Consider the following 23,266-nt stretch of genomic DNA (forward strand, 5'->3'; position numbering starts at 1 on the left):
ATAGAGAACCTCCAAGTGCATCTTATTGATTGATTGATTGATTGATTGGATGTGGAGTATGTTTCAATAGATATAAAAACCCCAAAATTGCATTGCTCAGTTATATTTCCTCTTTGCCTCTTTGAACGTCAAGTTATTTATTTATTTTTATTTTATTGGCTGTGACAGAAGTTGGTGCATTCAAAACAGTGGCATGCAAACAAACTATACACTTAATGTACTTATTCCTAGGCAAGCAATATTGCCAATCCCCCCCCCCCCCAAAAAAAATCATTATTTACTGACCTTCATGCCATCTCAAACTCGTTTGACTTTCTTTTGTCTGCAGAAGACAAACAAAGATTTTATTGATTGAGATATGATGTGTTTATATCCATACTATAAAAGACAGAGGGGTCCAACACTTTCAAGCTTTAAAAAGTAAAGCTCTTGAAAGAGTTGGACCCCTTTGACTTGCATTGTTTGGATATAAACACATCATATCAAAAAGAATATAAAGTATCCTTTTTTTTCTGTTTGTAATATGTAAAATTACAAATGGGCTTTCTTTGTTGTGATAAAGATATCCCCTCTTGACAAGCCAGCCTTTTAACAGTACTTGACATCAATCATGTGCAAGTCAATGCCATGTGGATAATACCCACCGAAGGAATAGGAGCATTCCCAATAACCAGACTGTTGCTCGCGTGCCATTGAACTTGCCCTTCGCTAAATGTTCAGGAGGGCAGTACAGTTGGGTGCCTTTAGGAAAGGGATTTTGTCAGTTGTGTAAGTTTGCATTAACAAAGTATTTTTTTCTCTGTATCAGTTAACATTTTGTGTGTGTGTGTGTGTGTGTGTGTGTATTTTTGTTTTTCGTTTTTTGTTTTTTTTATTCACTGCAGTAGTACCTATTCTATAGAACAGAAAAAGTGCTCTTGGCTCTTATCTGAAAGTTGTCATCCAGGGCTTCATGTAATATTGTGTCCCTACCAGGTCTACATTGAAAGCAAAAATGCACAACTGTTGTTGTTAGGATTTCAAATGAGGGTTCACTGTGAATGGCAAGAGACGAACAAGTGACTGTCCTGTTGCTCATGGCTTGTTGTAGCCATAGTTGTTTACGACACAAAATCATACAAAAGTAGAGATCTTGTCACTTTACTGTGGTTTGGACTTTGTGTAATTGTCACTAAAGTTTAATCAGTTAATTTGTTTAATTAATTACCACCTCTTACCCCACTAGCTACGGACCTGAAAGGGTCTAAAACGTTTTGTGATCGGATCACAAAAACAACATATGGAGGTAGTCAAAAATGCATGTGGCCACATCACATTTGAGGTGTAAACGCTCATCTGTCCTGTATGCTTCCCAGATAGCAGTTAAGCACCACCCCAGGCACGGCGACAGGGGACCAGTGGCAATCCAGCGGACGGCGAGAAGTGTGACCTGATGAGGCTGTAGGTGGAGACTCAGAGGATGGATCTGCTGGAGGCTCAGGCAGTGAGGTCTAGGCGGCCGGGGGCTCAGGCAGTGAGGTCAAGGCGGCCGGGGGCTCAGGCAGTGAGTTCAAGGCGGCTGGGGGCTCAGGCGCTGGCTCTGGGATGGACGAGGCTTCAGGCGCTGATTCATGGACCGTGGCACGCGTGGGTGCTGGCTCGTGGACCGCGGCAGGCATGGGGGCTGGCTCGTGGACCACGGCAGCTGTGGACTCTGATGTGGTGAACACTGTAGGAGTGCTAGCATACTCATCAGCCACCCCCACAGTAAATGCAGAACCACTATTCTACACATAACCATTAGCCTAAATGTGTAACATTGGCTTCATTAGTCTATTGTGCCCATTGGTAAACTAGTTACTAAGACCTTACTGATGACTACACCACACATTGTCCTTACTTTTTATCGTTTGTACCATTTTTTAAAATTTAAATATAACACTATAAGACACTCAATTGCACGTTTTCACTACATTTAGACTGTGCTACCCAAGCCTACACTGCAGGTAGGATGTTTTGACAAGGTTTAATTTAACCATTAAATGATAATACAATGCGTTATTATACCATTAACTGCCACTAAATTACGGCATAATGACTACTGATTTCTCTCAGTAAAAAAATGTCAAAGGCTCCATGTGGTAGTACTTTTCTACAAGGTAGCACGGATCGATAGAGAGAACTGTCGGTTTATGCTACTGTAGGATAATCTGACGAAGTAGGACAGCTCGACAGAACACCGGCCCACTGGGGAAACTCCTGGTTCTCCCAATGGCCAATCCGCCCCTGGTCCCAAGATAAGAACAGGAAAGGAACAGGCTCTATACAGAACTGCAGGCTACAGGATTTGACGAATTCACAATTACCAACACATTAAATACAAGGTGCTGGTAAAATTACAGGCGGTTTTGAAATTTGTAAGAAAAGGTGGTCTTAAAAACAATGTGAAATCCTCCAAATATACACAGGTCTCTTTAAGCTCCAGTACAGGAGGGGGCGGTATGCACCTAAAAAGCTAAGCTGGTTTGTAACTCTCAGTAAATCCACTGAAGAAGAAGAACAGGAAGTTGTCTGACGTAGAAAGTGGGAAATTCAAAATTCAAAACATTTTTGAATGAAATATGTTTGGGCAATTTTAGTTTTATATCGGATTACACACCTATGAACGGAGTAAACCATTGTCTCTTTTTAATGTTAAATGTACGTTCTTTGTTGTTTTAAATTAGCTTTATCGGCGTTTTAAAGCGAACAATCACTGGAGAACAGCTGGTGAGTTTGTTGTCTTATAACAGTCAAAGTGAACCTTTTCTCATGACTACTCGTACCGTAATTCAATAATAAACGGTTTTTATTTTTGATACAGCTGTATTTTAACCCTTGTGCTTCAATAAAAAAAAGTTACTCAGAGGTCCTTCGAGGGCAAAAATGTCCGCGTCAAAAAACTGCCATAATAATATTATATATTAATATTATTTTCCACTTTCAATGAGTTAATTTTTTTAACCAATATCAGCCCTGATCATAACTACCAAATATTCATTCATTTTCAGGATTTTAACCCTTTAAATGCCAGTTTGCTTATATAACGCCAGTGTTGTTATTTATGAAAAAAAAACACACACACACAAAAAATTAATTATTTTCCAAATGCAAAATGCTTGTGTGGTAACTATGGTTTATCTAAATACCATGGTTAAACTATAGTAATTGTAGTGAAACCATAGTTAATTTTTGTAAGGGTAAACAAAACAGAAGTAATAATAATAATAATAATGACTTAAATTATGACTAAAAATAATATTTTGAATTACCCATTTTATCCCAAGAAATCGCAAAAAAAAACTATTTAATAGAAGTATCGTATTGGTATCAGTATCGACGATTAATGTTTTAATATCAAAATTCCCCCAAAAATACACACTTTTGGCAAAATTTATGCCGTTGGCATTTACACAGCCAAAATGATAAAAAAAAAATGAAAAAGACAAAAATGTCCCGAAGGTCGCACAAGGGTTAAAGTCAACTTTCTGGAATGTACTGAATGGATCCATTATTTTGTCCACGAGTATCCGAGTAAAATGTTTTTAGAGGAGCTCTCATGTCACATAAGAAAACAAATACAAAGCATTAATTAATAAGCTAAAGATATTCTCTTATTCTCTCCACGGATGGAGAACAAGCATTGTTTCAGTGACAATGAAATATAAAAGCCTTCCAATCTGCAGTTGAATATTATACTTTTTTGATCACATTTTTTTATGATGTCATTATTTTTCGTTGCAAACATGTGGAGCCACTAAAGTGGTAGTGGTCGGTTGTCCCCTTAATATAATTAACCCTTGTGCGACCTTCGGGACATTTTTGGTTTTTTTTAATCATTTTTGGCTGTGTTAATGTCAGCGGCATACATTTTGCCAAAGGTGTGTATTTGTTGGGGGAATTTTGGAATTTCAACCTCAGTTCCTATAATACATCTATAATACACAAAATAGTTACACTCAGGACCTTCAGGACAAAAATGTCCCCATTGAAACCCATTAAAACTGCATTATTTGATCCCAGTGCCATTAAAGCATAAAATCATGAATTCTATGATATTATGCTTTCATTCTGGAGCCCTGGCTTCAAACATTTTATTTTTATATTTTCCACCAGATGGTGCCATTTTTCTCATGTTTAGCCTATGGAGCAAATACATGCTTTTCCCCTATTTTCTGTTTGCTGTATGATACAGCACTGCAGGACAATTGAATAAATGATGCGCTAAAATTGTGTGGGTGTGTGTTGGTATGGATGTCAGAGTGTGTTTTGTATGTGTGTATTGAGAAGTGTGTGTGTGTGTGTGTGTGTGTGTGAAAAAACAACAGTGGCATTATGTAAACAAACTGCCATTTAAAGGGTTAAAATCCTGAAAATGAATGAATATTTGGTAGTTATAATCAGGACTGATGTTGGTTAAAAATCAGTCAGTGAAAGTTAAATATATTAATATTATTAATATATAATATTTTTATGTCAGATTTTTGACGCAGACATTTTTGTCCTCTAAGGACCTCTGAGGAACTTTTTTTAAATTGACGCACACATGAACTATAATACACTGTATTTATGTAGTTCTAAGAGGCCCACAGTATGCCTACAGACAACACCTCTGAACTTCTCAAGCACTATGAGGTTTACGAAACCATTGGCTCAGGTAATGTCTTTTTTGTTATGCTTTTGCAGATGAGATTGTGTGTATGAGAGTAAGTTTAGAAAGGTAAAACTTTACGGCGAAAATATGTGGAAAGTCAGTTTGTTTATTTCTAACCCACAGGGGGGTTTGCCAAGGTCAAACTTGGCAGGCACTTACTGACAGGAGAGAAAGTGGCCATCAAAATAATGGAGAAGAAGGACCTAGGGGTAAGATCTTCAAAGTTGCTTAACAATACAACATCTGAATGAATATTATTGGACCTGGAACAGTATTCCCTACTGCCGTTTAGATGATTCTGAAAGATCTTGGAGCCGAAATATTGCTTACATTTCATTTTTGTCCATTTCACTTCTAAGATAAACTGCATCAGCATGAGGAGGTCAAACCCATTAATGAACACAGTCTGCCTCTTTAGAGAAGAATATGTATAGCTAATTTGGGGAAAAAATGGTTCACCATTTCTTACATGCGTGTGTGTGCGCATGCATGTGTTTTATCTGTTTAAGGATGACCTGCCACGAGTTAAAACAGAGATTGAGGCTATGAAGAACCTCAGTCATCAACATGTTTGTCGTCTCTACCATGTCATCGAGACATCCAGCAAGATCTACATGGTGCTTGAGGTATGTTTTGCTCTTACTGTCAATCTGGTGTTTAAAACAAAAAAGTGGTATACTTTACAAATACCTCTCTCCATCTGTGTCTTCACTACTTCAGTACTGTCCTGGAGGAGAACTGTTTGATTACATCATTGCTAAAGACCGGTTATCAGAGGAGGAGGCTCGAGTGTTTTTCCGTCAGATCATCTCTGCTTTGGCCTATGTTCACAGCCAGGGCTATGCCCACAGAGACCTCAAACCGGTTAGTCTGTTGATCAGTACTTGTGATTTTAAAAAGCTCATCTATGTGGAGTTCTCACATTTAACAGTGTTTGGTGAAATGACATCCTAACTGTTCTTACCTGGCCTTAGGAAAACCTGCTAATTGATGAAGATCATAACCTAAAACTCATTGACTTTGGTCTCTGTGCCAAACCGAAGGTGTGTATTAATCCACGGTGTTTGTTTCTTATTACCTAAACCTATTGTTTGTAATAATATGTCCTTTGGTGTTCTGAATAAATGTTTGGGTGGCATTGTGAATGTTGCTTTGGTTTTAAGGGCGGTTTGGGTTATGAACTGATGACCTGCTGTGGCAGTCCAGCATACGCAGCTCCAGAGCTCATTCAGGGCAAGGCGTACATTGGCTCTGAGGTCAGTTTGGCAAATGTGTTGGTCCATTTAGTTTAAAGAAAATACAAATTAAGCAGAGGTATATTTCTTTTAATCTTGGATGTGTTGCAGGCTGATGTATGGAGCATAGGTGTGTTGCTATATGCTCTCCTGTGTGGTTTTCTACCATTTGATGACGACAATTGCATGGTCCTCTACAGAAAAATCACAGTAAGTTTATTTGTGTTGCTTGTGAATGTTAAACTAGGCTTACCACCTTGTCTGTTAATTTGAATTTTTGTTCATCTATGCATTAGGTGTTTATAAAGTTTTTTTTTTTTTTTTCCTCTTTGTTTCTCTTGATGTTCATATGGCAAATTGACTGTTTCCTAATACTATATAGGGTATAAAAGCAATCTGATTCAGCCTTGAATACACATTCACCGTCCACTTTATTAGGTACACCTGTACTTCTACTTATTCATGCAATTATTTAATCAGCCAATCGTGTGGCAGCAATGTAATGTATAAAATCACGCAGATACGGGTCAGGAGCTTCAGTTAATGTTCACATCAACCATCAGGATGGGGAAACAATTTAATCTCAGTGATTTAGACCATGGCATGATTGTTGGTGCCAGATGGGCTGGTTTGAGTATTTCTGTAACTGCTGATCTCCTGGGATTTTCACGTGCAACAGTCTCTAGAGTGTATAGAGAATGATGCGAAAAACAAAAAAACATCCAGTGAGCGGCAGTTCTGTGGACTGAAAAAAGCCTTGTTAATGACAGAGGTCAACGGAGAATGGCCAAACTGGTTCGAGCTGACAGAAAGGCAACGGTAACTCAGATAACCCCTCTGTACAATTATAGTGAGCAGAATAGCATCTCAGAATGCACAACATGTCGAACCTTGAGGCGATGGGCTACAACAGCAGAAGACCATGTTGGGTACCACTTCTGTCAGACAAGAACAGAAAACTGAGGCTGCAGTGGGCCTACCATTTGTGTACCTCAGCAGAAATCCAAATTTGAGGCCCACTGCAGCCTCTGTTTCCTGTTCTTAGCTGACAGTAGTGGTACCCGGAGGCGTCTTCTGCTGCTGTAGCCCATCCGCCTAAAGGTTCTATGTGTTGTACGTTCAGAAATGGTTTTTCGCCCCATTCTCTTTACACTCCAGAGACTGTTGCATGTGAAAATCCCAGGAGATCAGCAGTTACAGAAATACTCAAACCAGCCCATCTGGCATCAACAATCATGCCACCGTCGAAATCACTGAGATCACATTTTTTCCCCATCCTGATGGTTGATGTGAACATTAACTGAAGCTCCTGACCCGTATCTGCATGATTTTATACATTACACTGCTGCCACATGATTGGCTGATTAAATAATTGCATGAATAAGTAGATGTACAGCTGTACCTAATAAAGTGGCCGTTGGGTGTATATGCCATCTTTTTATTTTCAGTATCTTTTGTTTTTATTAACCCATTTAAATTAGGTGCCAAACTGAAGGTTTTATATAACAGTTATGATGAATTTGTTCCGAAACAGATTTCAATTAGTAAAAAAAGGTTTTGTATTAGGGTGAGCCCCTAAAATGTTTTGTCTTGTGTTTTGACAGCGAGGCAAATACAGCAATCCACAGTGGCTTTCACCTGCTAGCATTCTGCTTCTAAACCATATGATGCAGGTACTGTGCATGGTTTGTCTATCTGTATCATATGTTTTAGGAAGGCAATACCATTTCAGAATCACTCATTGTCTTCTCTGCAGGTGGACCCAAAGAGGCGTTTGACAGTAAAACAGTTGCTTGATCACCCCTGGGTTATGAAGGGTTACAGTACACCAGTAGAGTGGCACAGTAAACACTCTGTGAGTTGAGCTCTGTTTTGCATTTGTAACTTTATAAACACGTTCATAGTCACATCATATGCTTTCAAGATCCAATTAGTAATCTTCAATGAAGCCGATATTGCACTTGTATGAGATATTTGCTGTTGTCATTCTTAATAATATCATGGTCTTCATGCATTTAATAAATGCAGATTCCATTATTCTTATTCTGGTATGGTATCACTACATGTATTGTTTTCTTCCTTGGATGAATCCACTACTGCTTGCGTTACTCTTATTTGTTAGTTGCTTTGGATAAAATTGCCTGCTAAATGAATAAATGTAAATGATCGCTTTATATCCATATCAACAGGATAGTGAGATTCATCCATTTATCATACTGCACCCTGTTGTATACTTATCAAAACTGGACCATTTTCCCCCAATGCTCTGAATGATTTGTATCTACTTCAAATAGTTCCTTTTGAAGCTTTATTGCTTTAGGTCATATGGATTCAATAATAAAGCCCCCTTGGTGAATTATGCAGACATGATCAAGCTGTTTGTTGATCGGCAGTGTTTATTGACAAAGTCTCTTGTTGTTATTGATTAATGCTTAGTTCTCTGTTCCTCATTAGGCCTTCTGATTAGCCCTTATTACAGTTATAAGAAGTAGAGGATGCTGCATTTTTAACCCTTGCGTGTCAATAAAAAAAGTTACTCGGAGGTCCTTTGAGGACAAAAATGTCAGCATCAAAAAACTGCCATAATATTATATATTAATATTATTTTCCACTTTCACTGACTTTCATATAACTTTCACTGATTTTTAACCAACATCAGTCCTGATCATAAACTACCAAATATTCATTCATTTTCAGGGTTTTAACCCTTTAAATGCCAGTTTGTTTACATAATGCCACTGTTATTTTTTACACACACACATACACACAAATTCCTCAATACACACATACAGAACACACTCTGACATCCATACCAACACACCCACACAATTTTAGCTGCATAATTTATTCAATTGTCCTGCAGTGCTCTATAATACAGCAAACAGAAAATAGGAAAAAAGCATGTATTTGCTCCATAGGCTAAACATGAGGAAAAAGGCGCCATCTGGTGGAAAATATAAAAAATTAACATTTTGAAACCATGGCTCTGGAATGAAAACATAATATCAAAGAATTCATGATTTTATGCTTTAATGCCACTGGGATCAAATATTGCAGTTTTAATGGGTTTCAATGGGGATATTTTTGTCCTGAAGGTCCTGAGTGTAACTAGTTTGTGTTCACAGTGTATTATAGATGTATTACAAGAACTGAGGTTGAAATATCAAAATTCCCCCCAAAAATACACACCTTTGGCAAAATGTATGCCATTGGCATTAACATAGCCAAAATGATCGAAAAAATAAAATGTCCCTAAGGTTGCACAAGGGTTAAATAAATATGTAGTTGTACTTTGAAACACTTGTGTATAATTTCCTTCTTTTTTTGTCCTGTTTTTTTATTTAGTTGGGTCACATAGATGACGACTGTATTACTGAAATGGCAGTGGCTTTCAAACAGTCCAGACATCGCACAATCCAGCTTGTGTCAGAGGTAGAGCAACTAGAGTACCTTTCTTCTTTTTTTCCTAGTATAAAAAAATGTTACATACAGGTGCATCTCAATAAATTAGAATGTCGTGGAGAAGTTCATTTATTTCAGTAATTCAACTCAAATTGTGAAACTCGTGTATTAAATAAATTCAATGCACACAGACTGAAGTAGTTTAAGTCTTTGGTTCTTTTAATTGTGATGATTTTGGCTCACATTTAACAAAAACCCACCAATTCACTATCTCAAAAAATTAGAATACATCACAAGACCAATAAAAAAAAACATTTTTAGTGAATTGTTGGCCTTCTGGAAAGTATGTTCATTTACTGTATATGTACTCAATACTTGGTAGGGGCTCCTTTTGCTTTAATTACTGCCTCAATTCGGCGTGGCATGGAGGTGATCAGTTTGTGGCACTGCTGAGGTGGTATGGAAGCCCAGGTTTCTTTGACAGTGGCCTTCAGCTCATCTGCATTTTTTGGTCTCTTGTTTCTCATTTTCCTCTTGACAATACCCCATAGATTCTCTATGGGGTTCAGGTCTGGTGAGTTTGCTGGCCAGTCAAGCACACCAACACCATGGTCATTTAACCAACTTTTGGTGCTTTTGGCAGTGTGGGCAGGTGCCAAATCCGGCTGGAAAATGAAATCAGCATCTTTAAAAAACTGGTCAGCAGAAGGAAGCATGAAGTGCTCCAGAATTTCTTGGTAAACGGGTGCAGTGACTTTGGTTTTCAAAAAACACAATGGACCAACACCAGCAGATGACATTGCACCCCAAATCATCACAGACTGTGGAAACTTAACACTGGACTTCAAGCAACTTGGGCTATGAGCTTCTCCGCCCTTCCTCCAGACTCTAGGACCTTGGTTTCCAAATGAAATACAAAACTTGCTCTCATCTGAAAAGAGGACTTTGGACCACTGGGCAACAGTCCAGTTCTTCTTCTCCTTAGCCCAGGTAAGATGCCTCTGACGTTGTCTGTGGTTCAGCAGTGGCTTAACAAGAGGAATACGACAACTGTAGCCAAATTCCTTGACATGTCTGTGTGTGGTGGCTCTTGATGCCTTGACCCCAGCCTCAGTCCATTCCTTGTGAAGTTCACCCAAATTCTTGAATCGATTTTGCTGGACAATCCTCATAAGGCTGCGGTTCTCTCGGTTGGTTGTGCATCTTTTTCTTCCACACTTTTTCCTTCCAATCAACTTTCTGTTAACATGCTTGGATACAGCACTCTGTGAACAGCCAGCTTCTTTGGCAATGAATGTTTTTGGCTTACCCTCCTTGTGATGGGTGTCAATGATTGTCTTCTGGACAACTGTCAGATCAGCAGTCTTCCCCATGATTGTGTAGTCTAGTGAACCAAACTGAGAGACCATTTTGAAGGCTCAGGAAACCTTTGCAGGTGTTTTGAGTTAATTATCTGATTGGCGTGTCACCATATTCTAATTTTTTGCGATAGTGAATTGGTGGGTTTTTGTTAAATGTGAGCCAAAATCATCACAATTAAAAGAACCAAAGACTTAAACTACTTCAGTCTGTGTGCATTGAATTTATTTAATACACGAGTTTCACAATTTGAGTTGAATTACTGAAATAAATGAACTTTTCCACGACATTCTAATTTATTGAGATGCACCTGTACACTTATCCAGCAAATCGGTACATTTTTTTAAAATTATTATTATTGTACAGATCTAAAAGTAGTGACAGTAATAATTCACAAGTTCACATAATACATGCAACATTTCACAAATGGGAAGCAGTCAGTTGCATTATGTTTTTTTTTTTAAATGGTTAGTGTTTCCTCTGTGTTGGAGAAAGTGTCTTTGTAAAGAAAGTAGAATGCTTTTTGACAAATCAATAAATGGTAAGTTAACTAATTTGACGCTAAAAAGTTATGCAGTTTTGTTGAATAATTGTTAAATAACCAGAAGAAATTACTTTACTTTAATAATGAATTATTAGCAATGAATTATTTGGAGAAATAATGGGATTGTGACTGTAAGAAATGGCTTGTAATGAATTAATAGTTACGACCACCAGATGTCAGTAGATGCCAGTCCATTGGCAACTTTAACTGCTAGACACATTATCAGAACTCCCATTGTTATAAGATAGAACTAATTATAGATTTCACACAGAAGAGAAATGCTGACTTTGTGAGTGTTTCTTCAGTGGAAGTATGACCACACGACAGCCACCTACCTTTTACTGCTGGCTAAAAAGCGTCAGGGTCGTCCCGTGCGTCTAAGACCAGAATGCCCTGTGCTTGACCTCACCTACTCCCCTTTACAGGACATACAAGTGAGTCTTGCATTTTCAGTACCAATTTATTGGATGCAGTAGTTTTACACTGCTACACTACTGTACTGTGGTTGTACTTTGATATGTACCGTGGTACTTTATGATTAACATATTCATATACCACTGTATTTGCATGGCACAATAAGGTACTTTAAGGAATACCATGGTATTACCTTCATGTTAGTGTCCAAAAACATAGTACCATGATACAGTGTAGAAAAAAAAGCAATGAAAATGCAATGGTCCTTTTTTGCAAGGGCTTTTTTGATTAAAAGTCACATAGTAATAGACATGCTGTTCATTTATTAATATCGCTATAGTCACAGGTGTAGTGTTATGTCATGTAGGTTTAGTAGTTTATAGGAGTATAATTTTGTGTGTCTGTGTCTCAGCTGAAGAAGAATCTATGCTTCAGTGAGGATGATGATGGTGTTCACCTAGTGGTGCCTGGCTCTTTGGTCTTCCTCCCTCATTGCTACAATGACGAGAATCCCTGGACCCCTCTCACGCCCAAGAACACACACACCACAAACACTCCACGCATGGTTAGCTGCCTTGTTCTCTTTATCTGTCTGCTTTTCCCTCTCTCCATCTGTCCAGTGCTTCTTAGATGCCCCCCCAAAAAAATTTTCTACATTTAACCATCATATAACCTTTTTATTTATTTTTTTCACTCTCTACTTTACTCTTACTACCTCTTACATGTATTGTTAGCAATATTGTTACTTTTAATGCATATACTTTATATCCAAAGTTATGTGCAGAATTCTAATTGGAGGAAATGTCCCTCTGGATTAACCTGGGGTTAAAGGACTGGGGTCAGTTTTGATTTCATATTGTTTTTAAGCTACCGCTTCACTAGACTATATGACTGGAGTTGTAGTGCCAAGTAGGGTACAACAGGGCTAAACGCACCCCTTAAGGAAATGTAGCTTTTTTTCTGGTCACAAAATGTATCAAGGTAAAAAAAAAAAAAAAAGAATGATTTTTATTGAATATTGAGGGAGCAACATAATTTGTGTGAAAATAAATAATAACAGAAGGTTGTTCCGATTAAAGTTCAGTTTAAAAAAAGGTGGTGAGGAAGCATTTTACCCCACACTTGGGTTAAAAGGCTCCCTCACAAGGCAATAGTTATAGTGCACAATTTATCAACTAATGCAAATAATTGAGACAACAAGATGCTTTTTTGAGTAACAAATTAAGATGATGCTAACTCAAAATAACTACTACAGAAGAAGTCAACCATTTCCTGTTCATTTCAAACACATTTGGAATTTTATTACATCTCAAGTGTTCTATAAACTAAATAATCTCTGTTATGATTAGATGAGTAAATGTGAGCCCACTTTGAACAGAACAAATCTATTCTTCACTTAAGAAAAACAATATGTTTAATAGGGTCCTTTCGCCCCTGCAACAGGGGGGCTTTTTACCCCAAATACTATCCTTACACTTATTGGACAGTTATTGAAAAAATGTGATTTAATGAGCTTAAAACTTAAAATAGGTCTTTCGTCTCAAATGAAATGTGTTTATTTCAGGAATTTTCATTAGTTACATACATTTGCAACATTTTAAAAAATAATACAAATTAGATCAAATTGCCTCAAAATCAACTTTGCAGTCCATAGTGTCAAACAGGTGTTTAGGAAAGTCCTGGTAGTTTTTGTTGCTATTTAGTGTTTTGGGAGAAAGTAAAATCAAAGGAGCCTTTTACCCCACGGAGCCTTTAGCACCGTTGTACCCTATGTTAAGTCTCGGTGTGCTATATTTTTATAGTAATGTGTTTTGTGAATTCTCTTATTCAGAAAAATACCTCCGAAACATCAGAGAAGCGGAATGAAATAGGCCACTCCCCCTTCATAGACCAAGGCAGGCCCCGCCCACTGAAGCCAGAGAGACGCGATGGGACGAGAGAAAATAAAGAGAATCTTGCCGTAACCAGCGCAGATGGAGATGGTTTTGCTCTGCCTGCACCCCGAACTCCAATGTGCAGTAGAAGAGCCCGAACCAACAGAACTGCGACAACACCCAACAACGACATTACAAACACAAGTAGTAATGCAAACAATGGTGAGCTGGATACTGAATCGATTAAACATCACAGCATCACAAGTGTACAATTATTAAAAGTGTACAATTGGTGCACTTACGTCAACTTTTTAAGTTGCGATTGAAAAGCATATTACGTATTTGTTTTCCTCGAAATAATTGTTTTATGTGTCTTTATCTACCTGAAGAGCACACTTTTGAAATGAAACTGATTCTCTCCGCGCACACACCAGTGCATAAGTGCTACATTTTCCAGATTTGCCTCATATAGTATCCCTAAAATGTATTTGGACACTTAAGCCACACACTGCATGAATGTCACAACAGAATATCAAACCAAGAGACAAATCTGCGAACAATGACATTAGACCTTTTTTCAGAACTTCTCTTTTCGTAGCCATTTTTGCAATTGTATCCACTGGCCGCAAGGGGATTTTTTGTGGATGTATGAAGTCAGTTCCCCTCAAGTTCACATAGGTGTCCTAGCAGAGTAACCACAGGTGTAGCTCACCACATTAACTATGCACATGTTTCGCAAAGTAAAAATGAACCCTCTTATCGTTCTGAACCCATATAACTTTTATTCTTCTGTGGAACACAAAAGGATATATTTTAAAGAATGTGATTTCCATACAATAGTAGTTGATAGTGACTTTAAAGCTTAAAAAAGCACCCCAAAATGTCAGAAGTTGTCCTCGCAACTCGCATGTCATATTGTAAGATCAGTTGTGACAAGTAGACTGAAATTTAAGCCGTTCTTCACTCTTAAATCATTGAACATGTCAGTAACATCATGATTGTGTCATGATGTCATGACGTTTGGTCACTCATTATCAATGTGTCGTCTGATTCATCTGATTCAGGCTCTGCTTACATGAGTTCATCAGTGTTTTGATTTGTGAGTGAATAATGACTTTAATTTCAGTTTGTTCATCAGTGATCTAATGCTTTCAGAAGACTTCGAATATCACGCACAGCTTTTGGGTGCTTTAAGCTTTAAAGTAAGTCACTATCAACTTTCATTTTTGGGTGAACTACTCCTTTAATGCTCATTTTCTGCAAACGTTCTAAACATCTAGGCAGATGTTTTATTTGATTAGATTTTATGTTGTGCATGTTAAGCATTGTTCTGCACAGTGATGTGACTAAAATGCATTTTAGTGACATCTTGTTTTTACAGTTTTAGATTTTGTTGATTCATAAGGACATTAAATGTGTTTTGTGTGCTGTACATTGTGTTATCTGGCTTCTATAGTTTGATTCAGTTTGAGCTGAGTGAGTGTGTGAGTGCATGTGTGTCTTGGTATGGGCGCAGTGTGTCTGGGGAAAAGTCTTCATGTCCTACATCCACTGTGTCCACCTCGTTACTGTCACACACCACCTCCTGCACTGGAATGAACAAGAGTACACCAGTCATGCAGTGTGTGTGTGTGTGTGTGTGTGTGTGGATGCGCATGTGTATGAGACAACTCCCGATGCGCTTACTGACAGCTGTACATGTCACTGTTCCCAGTGCTGCCGACAGCATGTTGCATGTAGTGACACGTGTTTGTCCTATGTGTGCAGGAGTGGGCAGTGCTTCTAAAGAAGTGTCCCGCAGGAGAGAGTTGGACAAACAGCAGAGCAGCCAGCAAGGAGAGCTGGAGATACTGGCTTTCAGCCCTGAGAGGAGGTAGAGAACATTACTGTGTGTTGTGAGAAGAATAACCAAGAGAGAGACATTAAAATTACACACTTAATAATAATAAACTTATATAGTGCCTTTAAAAAGACCTCTCAAGGTGCTATACATAGGAAAAAGAAATTGAAAACAGAAGTACAGAGCATAAAACCGAGTATATAAGCATGCATCAAAAACAGTTAATAATAAAACACAATTCAAAATAATAATAAAAAGACAAAAACATCAAGTAAAAGCTATCCTAATGAAATATGTTTTGAGATAAGCTTTTAAATACACTAAAAGACTGAAACTAAAAGATTGGAGGAACGGAGATCACGTTTTGGGGTGTAATGGGTTAAAAGCTCAGCCAAATACTGATGACCCAAACCATGCAAAGCCTTGTATGTAAACATGAGAATTTTAAAATCAACACGAAACCTGACAGGGAGCCAGTGGAAGGACTCCAAGATAGGAGTGATATGATCACTTGTCCTTGAGCTAGTCAGGATTCTAGCTGCTGAGTTTTGCACATATTGCAGTTTATTTAGTGTAGATGTAGAGACTCCAGTAAGGAGCGCATTGCAATAATCAATGCGAGAAAAAACAAAAGTATTGATCAGCTTTTCAGCCACAGAGAAAGATAACATAGGGAGCAATCTTGCAATGTTTCTTAGATGAAAAATAATGTTTTAACAGTATTCCGCACATGTGGATCAAATGACAAACTCGCATCAAATATAACTACTAAATTATTTAGATTTGTTTGAATCTCCAAAGCAGAGCCATCCACGGTTGGAGTTAAAGAGCCAGAGTAAGAGTAAAAATTATAATTAAGATGAGTGATCTAAAGAGCTGACCAAGAGGAAAAATGTAAATACTAAAAAGTAAGGGGCCCACAATTTAACCCTGAGGGACACCAAAGTGAACTGAACCAATCTCTAACCTACAGCCACCCAGAGAGACAAACTACCTATGATCTGAGAGATAAGATCTAAACCAGTTTAAAGCAGTCGCTGAGACACCAAAGACAGTTTCAAGATGGGTGGGTGAAAGAGTGATCAACAGTGTCAAAAGCGGCACTGAGATCAAGAAGGATTAGAATAGAAAGAGAACCAGAGTCAGAAGCTATTAACAAGTCATTAGTGACCTTAACTAAAGCTGTTTCCGTACTGTGGAGTTTACGGAAGCCGGATTGAAGGCGCTCAAAAAGATTGTTAACAGTGAGATAATTGTGTAATTGAGAGGCAACAACTCGCTCTAAGATTTTTGCAAGGAAAGGAAGGTTAGAGATAGGATGAAAGTTGTTGAAGTTGTCCAAGTCCATGTTAGTCTTTTTAGGTTCTGGAGTTACAGCAGCAATTTTAAATGCTGCTGGCACAACACCAGTGCGCAAGGAGTCATTTATTATACTCAAGACCACAGGATACAAAGAGGCAAAACATGATTTAAATAAACTAGTCAATAGAGGATCAACTATGCAAGTGCAACGGTCCTGTTTGACACGCTCCGAGCGAGATTCAAACTGGCATCTCTGGCATGGGAGGCGGGCGTGTTAACGAGGAGGCTAAAGGCTACAGCTCCTAGAGTCATTCGCTAGTGCGCCTCTTGAGGCCAGGGGAGTGAGGTTTACACATTGTACAGCTACCTACAAGCTGGCTACCGTTACACAAGTGGTAGCATTCATGCGTGATTAGTGGTCGACCGATATATCGCAGAGGCCGATAAATCGGCTGCTATTCAGACTTATACATTTTCCCGTTTGGCCGATTGTTTTTTGCATGTGAAGCATCTGAGACATGTAAACGACCAGTCACGGTTCATTTTGTTGTTACGTGCCATTGTGTTACTACAATAACAGGCCGGTGAGTTTTTCGAATCAGTGTTATATTGGATGTTAAAATCCCCCAAAATAAGAATTCTCTTAAACTTGAGGCACAGCACAGACAACAGATCGGCAAACTCAGACATTTCATTAGACTTTGGAGGTCTGTAGATGTTAGCGATGATGGTAGTATGAGGGGTAGAGACACTCAAAATGAGACATTCAAATGAAGTAAACTGTGGTACAGACACAGGACTTATGTTGTATTGTAGGTTATGTATCACAATGATACCCCCGCCTCTACCAGAGAGTTGCGGAATATCAAACAACCCATAGCCTGTGGGAGTAAGTTGATTAAAAAGGAGTCCATCACTCTGTTTATGCCATGTTTCTGTTAAGCATACAAGGTCCAGTTTTTTTTTTCTGTGATACTGTCTGATAAAAGCAGAGCCTTGTTATTCACAGAGCGTGTGTTAAATAATAACATATTAACCAGACTCGGGGACATTTAGAAGATAACGGGGAAAACTCCAAATGTGGAAGCGCTGACAAGTTGTTAAAATGAATGCCAGTACAAAACAAACTTTCAGCTTTATGCCGAGATGTTGGAACAGAGATGGCAGTAGAAGACGAGTGGATAGAACTGCGCCTTGAAGAGTGATGCATGTAGCGCTGTGGTCGCAGTATTCCAGTTCATAAGTTCATCAGCTGGCGTGAGGTGTACCTTAAAGCCATGCGGAGGGAATCCACGTCCACAGTAATCTCGCAGTAGCGTAAATCCTGGGCAGGGCAACAGCAGGGTTGACTCCACCAGAGAATGCTCACAGATAATAACAACAGTCCGAAGTTTAAAAAGTGATCCCATATTGCAGCGAGGCAATTAATAAAACAGCGATCACACTATAAGAACTTAAAACGTCAAAGCTCCAAAACCCCACGCTACTATTCAAAATAAATAGATAAACATTTAATAAAACAAGAAAAATGGTGAGAGGAGCGGCAGCCAAACGCACCAGCGTTCCCTATCCAACTTCACCTTTATGTTCAAACATCACACATTTGTTTTGTTTTTTGTTTTGTTTGAGGTTCACTAATAATGTTAGTCATTTTTAATCACCATAATTTAGTTATTTTATTTTATTTGTATTTTATTTTTTTGCTGCTGTGCATATAAGACCTGTGTGTAAACGCCCTCTTTGCATGTATTTGCAGATACAGCACTTTGCTGAAATTGGGAGGTCATGTGTTTATATGTTCAAATGTATCATCTGTTTGTAGACAAAAAAATTGCGTAACTACGAAATGACAAAACAAATTGCCGCTTATTTCCTGTAAATGTTGTTTGAGTTCTGAAAATGTACATTGTTTTGAATTAAACATTTTCAAAATGAACTAGATCAAAATAGCGAAAAAATTGAGTTCCTCATAATGTGACCCCTTTAAAGTGATAGAAACACCTTTTTGGCAATACAGCAGAGAAATCCTCGAACTATGCAAATGAAGGCTTGACTCCGTTCTGAACTGCATTTCCTATGTGTCCAGGTCTCGATCTCTGGACCTGGCAGGCTGTCAGGTGGACAGTGGGCAGAAGCGTAAAGGTGGGAAGGTGTTCGGCAGTCTGGAGAGAGGCCTTGATAAAGTTATCACAATGCTCACACCCAGCAAGAAGAGAGGACTGCAAGATGGGCCACGCAAAATAAAGGTTTCATTCTACATCATTTCTGCTCTACAATGTTTGTTTAAATGGAGGAGTGATTGTATAAAATTTCCCCGTTTTTGATTTTTTTTTTTTTTTTTTCTCATATTTGAATTATTCAAAATCTGTACCTGATTTTGCTTTCATGCATGTTCACTGTCACCACAATGATCTGTAATTTTAGACTTTTGCATGTTATCAATGTCACTTAGCATAATGTCGCTTACCACAGAAAATAATTTTATAATAAAAAAATAATTTTATTTATATATATATATATATATATATATATATATATATATATATATATATATAGATATAGATATAGATATATATATATATATATATATATATATATATATATATATATATATATATATATATATATATATATATATATATATATATATATTATTTTATTTTTTTTTTTTTTTTTTAAGCAAACATTGCCGTAGCAGTAAGGCACTTACAATGGAAAGAAATGGGGCCAGTCAATAAGATTTAAAATACACACCATTTCAGATGTATAGCCACCAGACTTAAAGGAATATTCCGGGTTCAATTCAAGTTAAGATCATTCGACAGCATTTGTGGCATAATGTTAATTAACAAAAAAATTTATTTCGACTCATCCCTCCTTTTTAAAAAAAAAAAAAAAAGCAAAAATCGAGGTTACAGTGGGGCACTTACAATGGAAGTCAATGGGGCCAATTTTTGGAGGGTTTAAAGGCAGAAATGTGAAGCTTATAATTTTATAAAAGCACTTGCATTAATTCTTCAGTTAAAACTTATATATTATATGAGCTGTAAAGTTGTTTAAATTGTCATTTTTACAGTCGTTTTAGGGTTTGTAGACATTACATCGTCATGGCATCAAAGTTGTAAAATTGGCTAAAACTTTACACAGAAAAGGTTAGTAAGTGACTTCATCACACTGAAGTCATAACACACATTGTCTTGTGGCAATACTTTTGAAACACTGAGTTTTAACATAAAAAATTGGCCCCATTCTTTTTTTTTTAAGAAAAGGAGGGGCAAGTCAAAATAAACTTTTGTGGTAATCAACATTATGCCACAAATGCTGTCGATTGAGCTCAACTTGTATTGAACCAGGAATATTTCCTTTAAATGTTTCACTGTACTTGTTTGCAGGAGAATTGGGCCACTAACTGACCTTGTCAAGTGTCAAGTTATATTCAATCCAATGTCAGACCACGCAATGCATTTGAAAAAAGAAAAAAGTTATTTTCTGGTATAATCGACATAATGCCACAAATACTGTCCATAGAGCTTAACTTATTGAACCTGAAACAATCCTTTTAAAGGATTAGTTCACCCAAAAATGAAAGTTCTTTCATAATTTACCCTCATGTCACTCCAAACTTGTACGGCATGAATATTGTGGGACTTCATTTCAATACAGTGGCTGTGAATTTTACATTTATATATTTGCCAGACGCTTTATCCAAAATGATTTACTGTGCAAAAAAAAAAACGTCTTCCCTGGGAATAAAACCCATCATTTTGGTGTTGAAAGCAGCACTATGCTCTACCAGTAGAGCTACAGGAACACCTTGTGTGTTAATTTCAGGAAGTCTTTCGATAATATACATTGTCAGTGACATTTTTTTACTCTTTATTAACTCTTCCTCTCTGGCTACACCTGATTTCCTAACTGTAAATGATGAATGTTTGTCAGGCTCACTACAACGTGACGCTTACCAGTCAGACTAATGCAGACCGAGTGCTCAATCAGATTCTCAGCATCTTACCGGAGAAGAATGTGGACTTCGTTCAGAAGGGGTAATTTAAGTTATTTCTTACATTTTCGAAACAGCGATTGTTTGAAACGCATATGCTTTGAATTAGTTTCTTACCTCTTAGCCAGTGATTCTCAATTCTTGTCCTGGAGTACAGCATATTTTGGAAGTCTCACTTATTTAACACAATTCAACTCATCAGTTTGTCATCAGTACAGTGCTCCATGAACTGAACTGGGTGTGTCAGGTAATGGACACATTCAAAATGTGCATTGCTGAGACACTCCAAGACCAGGATTGAGAAACAATGCTTTAAGCAAAACCACTATACATCTTCCCAAGAACAAGAAGTTATTTATGTGCTATTGTAACATTCTCTTTTTCTGTAAGCTATACTCTGAAGTGCCACACACAGTCAGACTTTGGGAAGGTAACCATGCAGTTTAAGCTGGAGGTGTGTATCCTACAGAAGTCAGAGGTGGTTGGGATTCGTCGGCAACGGCTCAAAGGTGACGCCTGGGTGTACAAGCATCTGGTAGAGAACATCCTTTCCACATCCAGCATCTGATGTCGCTGTGTCCTCTGCAAGGGTGAAATTGCATCGCTGGTCCACCATAAGTTAAACACGTTGATGATGTCCGTTTGATGTCCATGCAAGTTCCACATTTCACTACTCAAGGTGCATCACTTTGCCTCAGGTACCACTTACCGCACAGTGTTGTCACATTCTGCCCTTAACAGAAATGCAAATATTTTTTTGTCACTTTATACTATAGCACCAAATGTTTTATTTGTTTTTGTGTTTCCGTATCTTATGTCATGTTTTATTTGTTTTAATTTTAAAGCTTCTAATCTGTTACAATTTTTACGAGGAATGTCATTTTGTTCATGTTTAATTTTGTAATATTTCAAAATGAATTATGGAAAAATAAATCTCTTTAACATCTATACCTCACTGCGTCCGTAACCGATTTCTAGTTTGAACTGTAATAGCATAAAATCTACTTTTTTGAGTTGTGTAACCCTTTACTTGACATCTACCCAATATCACCTTTGCATTCAAGAAACAGCATAAATACTATGCAAAAAAGACAACGTAGACCTTGAGGAAAAAAGCCACTCTTTATCCTGTAAACCACTGACTGTTTAAAATTAATTTAATAAAGGTTTAACAGCTGGAATTCATCTATTTTAACCCCTCCCTCAATTGTATGGTATGTGTAGGTCTGTAAAGTTAATGTATCACTTGCTTGTATGATTATATATTATCTTGCTTTAACTGTTCCATTATGATTGAAGTGGGATCAACTTGTGTGTCAGTCCTACTGTGCATATCAGCATAACAATGGCTATTAGTGTGACAGATATGAGTGCTTACATAGTTAACATCGGATGAAGTGTGTGTGCGTGCGCAATGTTGGGGGTAGGTGGTTGTTAATAGGGGTGGTATGGTGGTAATATGGGGTGAAATCACCCCCCACTGATAATGACTCCTACTGTGCATTTTATAGAATGTTAAAGTGTCACATATTCACATGTTAAAGTGTTTCTTTCTCTCATATTTCTGCTTCTCCACACAGCCTCATCCTCAATCTCATTTCATCTTACTCATGCTTTTTCTGCTCCCCTGAACAGCCTCACCATTTACGTTATGTTATGTTGGTAGCCTGTACATGCAGTATGTTAAAGTTGTTGTTTTTTTACATTCCAAATGCAGTTTTTTTGTTGTATAACTTGCACATCAGTACTCAAATGCCTGTAGATTGCATAACCAGCTTAAATCGGTGGGTTTGTTGGTCTTGGCTGGTTTAGTTGGCCTCTCTGCATGAACTGAAAAGTGCCCAAAACCTCTTTAAAACCATCACATCAGAACAGCCTGGCAATGAAAACCAGCTGTGTGTCCAGTTAAGGCCAGTATACCACCTTAGGCTGGTTTGTTTTGAACAGGGACAGTTATTTGTGCCAATTCTCTGTTCATTTTATAATTCTAATGCATTACCATCTTATATGAACTCTTCAGGCACTATAGACTGACATTTATTCATTATTGCACAAACCCGCTGTCCTAAATGTAGTGGATGGAACAAAACTAAAATGGTAGACAGCAACTGGGTTCTTAAAAGAATATTTCACACAGAAATGTAATTATTGTTTTTTATTCACCCTCATGTTGTTCCAAACCCAACTAACTTTATTCTGTGGAACAAAAATGGTGAACTTTAAGAGTATCCTTGACACTTTTTTCCATAAAATGAAAGTGAATGAGGACTGGATCTTTCAAAACAAGAAAGCACCATAAAATTATAATAAAAGTGGTCCAAAAAGCTAGTACACTATAATCCAAGTCTGCAGAAGCTACATGATAGCTGTTAAGTGCATCTTTTTCATTGGTGCTCCCACCGCTCCGGTGGTGCCATACCCGACCGCCTAGTTCGCCTATGCCTAGAAACGCCCCTGAACAATGCAATTAAAGTGGATAGCAGGCACAACAACCCCGTTACAACATGGGATGCCATCTTGATTTCTTTGGGTTGAATGGATCACATGACAACAAATGCGTCAAGGTATCAATATACATTTACCCAGTCCGCTCTACAACGCAAATACGCCATTTTCAAATGTAT

The 23,266-nt window shown here is 37.8% G+C and overlaps 1 protein-coding gene across 2 annotated transcripts; it reads left to right on the forward strand.

Annotated features, from left to right (window-relative positions):
* The first annotated feature begins 2,539 nt into the window (after positions 1-2,539).
* Positions 2,540-22,386, forward strand: LOC127445497 (maternal embryonic leucine zipper kinase-like). 2 transcript variants are annotated; one of them, XM_051705626.1, is made up of 18 exons: positions 2,540-2,748; positions 4,594-4,675; positions 4,796-4,881; positions 5,182-5,298; positions 5,393-5,536; positions 5,647-5,715; positions 5,836-5,928; positions 6,019-6,117; positions 7,512-7,580; positions 7,664-7,762; positions 9,253-9,339; positions 11,518-11,646; positions 12,039-12,191; positions 13,458-13,722; positions 15,268-15,373; positions 18,729-18,888; positions 20,582-20,685; positions 21,112-22,386. In XM_051705626.1, the coding sequence occupies exons 2-18, from the start codon at positions 4,612-4,614 to the stop codon at positions 21,179-21,181; spliced, it is 1,914 nt and encodes a 637-aa protein (XP_051561586.1). In that variant the 5' UTR covers positions 2,540-2,748; positions 4,594-4,611; the 3' UTR covers positions 21,182-22,386. The 2 variants fall into 2 exon arrangements, with proteins under 2 accessions (XP_051561586.1, XP_051561585.1); XM_051705625.1 differs by having other exon boundaries at positions 21,033-21,849.
* The last annotated feature ends 880 nt before the right edge of the window (positions 22,387-23,266 follow it).

The sequence above is a fragment of the Myxocyprinus asiaticus genome, chromosome 8, assembly GCF_019703515.2.
Source record: "Myxocyprinus asiaticus isolate MX2 ecotype Aquarium Trade chromosome 8, UBuf_Myxa_2, whole genome shotgun sequence".
Classification (NCBI taxonomy): Eukaryota; Metazoa; Chordata; class Actinopteri; order Cypriniformes; family Catostomidae; genus Myxocyprinus; species Myxocyprinus asiaticus.

What these genes read in the sequence shown, in the direction of transcription:
- LOC127445497 (XM_051705625.1), top strand. Translation starts at nt 4,612, where the DNA reads ATGCCTACAGACAACACCTCTGAACTTCTCAAGCACTATGAGGTTTAC. An exon ending in TGGAGAAGAAGGACCTAGGG is followed by an intron (nt 4,882 to 5,181) that starts GTAAGATCTTCA and finishes TATCTGTTTAAG; the next exon opens with GATGACCTGCCACGAGTTAA. An exon ending in AAGTAGTAATGCAAACAATG is followed by an intron (nt 13,723 to 15,267) that starts GTGAGCTGGATA and finishes CTATGTGTGCAG; the next exon opens with GAGTGGGCAGTGCTTCTAAA.